Consider the following 3,899-nt stretch of genomic DNA (forward strand, 5'->3'; position numbering starts at 1 on the left):
AAGAAATGTACTCATTATCTTGCCCATGTAATTGTAACCCCTCTGTACAGTATTTTCACAATAAAAAATAAATAAAAAATATAATAGTAGCTAGTATAACCACGGTCCAAGACCTTGTTAAGAGGCTTTTCATTAATCACATTTAACCATCATGACAAACCAGCCAGGTAGGCATTGCTATCAATATCCTCGGTATATAAAAGAGCACATTCAAGTACATTTTTCTTAAGTGATTTGTTCAGCATGACTCTTAAGGCCAGTGAGTCTTAAATTCTATGAACAAGTGAGTGCATAGGATATTATAGGGATGATCAAAATGTGGACTATGATTCATGGCTTCAGGAAACAGAGGCTCTCTACACTGTGCTTCTCCCATGCAAGGGGTAGGCACAGGTGAAAAAGCACTACTGTACTCTCAGAGCCAGCTGAAATATCACAGCTATTGCCTGATCTGATGTTATTCTTCCTATTTGCTTTTAGGAAGAACAAAGGTTTGTGAAGTGAGTTCCTAGTTAAATAGGCCATAGATAGAGAGAAGAGACAGAGACAAAGACAGACAGAGACAGAGAAAGAGACACACAGAGAAACAGAGACAGAAGATCTACCTTCATAGAAAAGAAACTGAGATGAAAATAGATAGTACGATTCAAATCATTGTTACCAGGTAACTTGCAGTCAGCGTGAAAGTGAATTTTAAAAACTCTGATGTTTTTCTTCACATTTAAAGGAGAGTCTAACTAAAAGAAATTGTTTTATGAGTCTTGTTCACAGGATGGCTGAATTATTAACTTAGTTTGTCTTGTGTCTGATGCCACAGGCCTGATCCTTATTCACAGTGGATTAGTCATGCTGGAGTTGAACATCACTCTGGTTAGTGAGTTCATCCTGGTGGGCTTCCCCACTGCTCCATGGCTGCAGATCCTGCTCTTCTTCCTCTTCCTTCTGGTCTACCTGCTAGTGATAGCAGAGAATCTTGTTATCATGATCACTGTCTGGGTCACTGGCTCCCTCCACAAGCCTATGTACTATTTCCTGTGTAGCTTGTCCTTTCTGGAAGTCTGGTATGTCTCTGTGACAGTCCCCAAGATGCTGGATGGATTCCTCCTGCAGAGACGGCGCATCTCCTTCAATGGTTGCATGACCCAGCTCTACTTCTTTATCTCACTTGCCTGCACAGAATGTGTGCTCCTGGCAGCCATGGCCTATGACCGCTACGTGGCCATCTGCCATCCTCTTCGATATCCAGTCATCATGACTACAGGTTACTGTGTGCAGCTGGTGGCTCTCTCTACGTGACTGGCTTCATGATCACTGTGATCAAGGTCTGTTTCATCTCACGGGTAACCTTCTGCGGTTCCAATGTCATGAACCACTTCTTCTGTGATATCTCACCAATCCTCAAATTGGCATGCAAAGACATGTCCACAGCTGAGCTAGTGGACTTTGCGTTGGCCATTGTCATCCTTATCTTCCCACTCACCACCACAATCCTTTCGTACGTCTACATCGTGTCCACCATTCTGCGCATACCCTCCACTCAGGGAAGGAGGAAGGCCTTCTCCACCTGTGCATCCCACCTCACTGTGGTCATAATTTATTACACAGCCATGATTTTCATGTATGCCAGACCCAGAGCTATTGCATCATTTAATTCCAACAAACTCATCTCAGCTGTATATGCAGTTGTCACACCTATGTTAAATCCCTTTATTTACTGCCTAAGGAACCAGGAAGTCAAGAATGCTATCAAAAAGACCTTGGGGATTGGCTAGTGCCTCCTGCTGGACTGATCCCTGGTACCACATGTCATATGCTGACATTTATCATGGTACTGTTTATTATTAGCACTGACTGCCCCACTGCTGGGGAAATATGAACAAGAACATAATTGAGAAACAAGACATTTATTATGGATTACTCTAAGTATGAACTGTTATTTTACGCTGTAGACAGACACCAAAGTACCTTAAAATGATATTATAATTTAATACATTGAATTTCAATACTTAATTATTAAATACAAGGTTATGTTTAACATATTTTAATGCATGTAAGCTATCAAAATATAGCTCTAGTTCTTTAAAAATCCACGAATTCCTATCAACTCTGCATGAATTCCACATTCGTTTGTTGGTCTTTCAAGTTTCTTTGTAGTATGAGCGCCACAATCCTTTCTGTTTTCAACTTGATGTCTTGCCTATGATGAACTTGTACAGATGAATAGGAGAATTTTTACTTACAATATTTTTTAAACTTGATTTTATGATTCAATACTTTTAACTATTTTCTGCTATTTGCTACACTTTCACATTGAACACAGGTCACAAACTGTCCTTCAAATTCATATGGATAAAGAACTTTCTAAAAATCATAATCTGTTGGGTGCTGGTGACTCATGCCTATAATCCTAGCTACTCAGAAGGCTGATATCTGAGGATCGTGATGCAAAGCCAACCCAGACAGGAAACTCTGTGAAATTCTCATCTCCAATTAACAACCAGAAAACTGTTGTTCCAAGAGGTAAAGTACTAGCCTTGAGCAGAAGAGCTCAGGGACAGCATCCAGGCCCTGAGTTCAAGCCCTACAACTGAAAACAACAACAACAAGAAAACAATCCTGTAACCCTAAAATCCTCCATTCTTTTCATTAAGAATAGTCCATTTATATTCTTGCAGTTTTTCTATCCACCTAAAATTATCCCCAAATGAAGTGTTTTTAAAGGATAAATTCCATTGTGCTATTATTATTAGGGTTTTTTCCCCTGTGAAATAATGTAATAGATCTTTTTTCCTGATTTAAAGGCTTCTATACTTAAGGTATATGGACCATCAGTAGGATGTTCAGGAAATGCTTTACATTCTTCTGAGAAAAACTGTTGTAGTTTTACATGGATGAAATCTCTTGAAATTCATAGACAAATGCTTTTTTCTTTAACTGGCTGATAAGGAGAGAAACATAGAAACCTAACACACAAAAAGTGTTAGGTTTGGGCTGGGAAGGTGGCTCAGTGGTAGAGCGCTTGCCTTGCATGCCTGAGGACCTGGGTTTGATTCCTCAGCACCACATAAGCAAAAAAAGCCAGAAGTGGCACTGTGGCTCAAGTTGGTAGAGCGCTAGCCTTGAACTGAAGAGCTGAGGGACAGTGCCTAGGCCCAGAGTTCAGGCCCACGACCGGACCCCCCCCAAAAAAAGTGCTAGTTTTACTCTCCTTCATAAAATTGCATCTAGTTGAATAAACTAATTTAGATCTTCCAGAACTAGCAATATTTGTCTAGGATTCTTCTTTTCTTTAGGCCTTACATCAGCTCCTCTTAGCCACTTTTTGACTAACTACCTAGACAGAGTACATCTGTGGGCTTTTGTTCTTGTAAAACTTTAGCAGTCCATTCTAGATTTTAGGCTCGCTTGAGGTACAATTTGTAGCAAGGATTCCAAGAGCTTAATAGGCTGTGGATACCTTGAGAAGCAGACAGGGCTTCTGTTTCCTGGTGTCCAGGACAGTGGTATGGCCTCTAGTTCCAGCAGAAAGTAGCTGTTCTATTATCTTACCTTTTGCTGTGATTGCTTTGTATTCTTTCCGCTAAACTGAAAGCCCTTTCAGCCTTTTCCTACTGATAAAATCCTTCCTATAGTCCTGTATCTAGCATAGAAAACACTGTATCTGACACAAAGCAGTTTTAGAACCGTGTTTGTTGTTTAGATTTTTTCATGTCTCTTGTTATGTGTGGTTTTTCCTATGGTTATTTTCTTGTTTTCTCCCAGATTGACTGAGGTATGATTGACAGCATAAAATTGTATTCACTTCAGGTTGACATCATGATGATTTGCATACCATAATCAAGCTAGTTGACCTATCCATCATCACTGCATATATTTGCTCTTCAGCATGTCAGGAATTT

The 3,899-nt window shown here is 40.0% G+C and overlaps 1 protein-coding gene across 1 annotated transcript; it reads left to right on the forward strand.

Moving 5' to 3' along the window:
• Positions 1 to 846: 846 nt before the first annotated feature.
• On the forward strand, positions 847 to 1,772 carry LOC105995098 (olfactory receptor 6-like). Its single transcript, XM_013028764.1, is given in 2 exon segments — positions 847 to 1,288; positions 1,291 to 1,772. Coding segments are annotated over 2 exon segments (924 nt in total).
• The last annotated feature ends 2,127 nt before the right edge of the window (positions 1,773 to 3,899 follow it).

Source organism: Dipodomys ordii, unplaced genomic scaffold (genome assembly GCF_000151885.1).
Source record: "Dipodomys ordii isolate 6190 unplaced genomic scaffold, Dord_2.0 Scaffold113, whole genome shotgun sequence".
In the NCBI taxonomy this organism is placed as follows: domain Eukaryota; kingdom Metazoa; phylum Chordata; class Mammalia; order Rodentia; family Heteromyidae; genus Dipodomys; species Dipodomys ordii.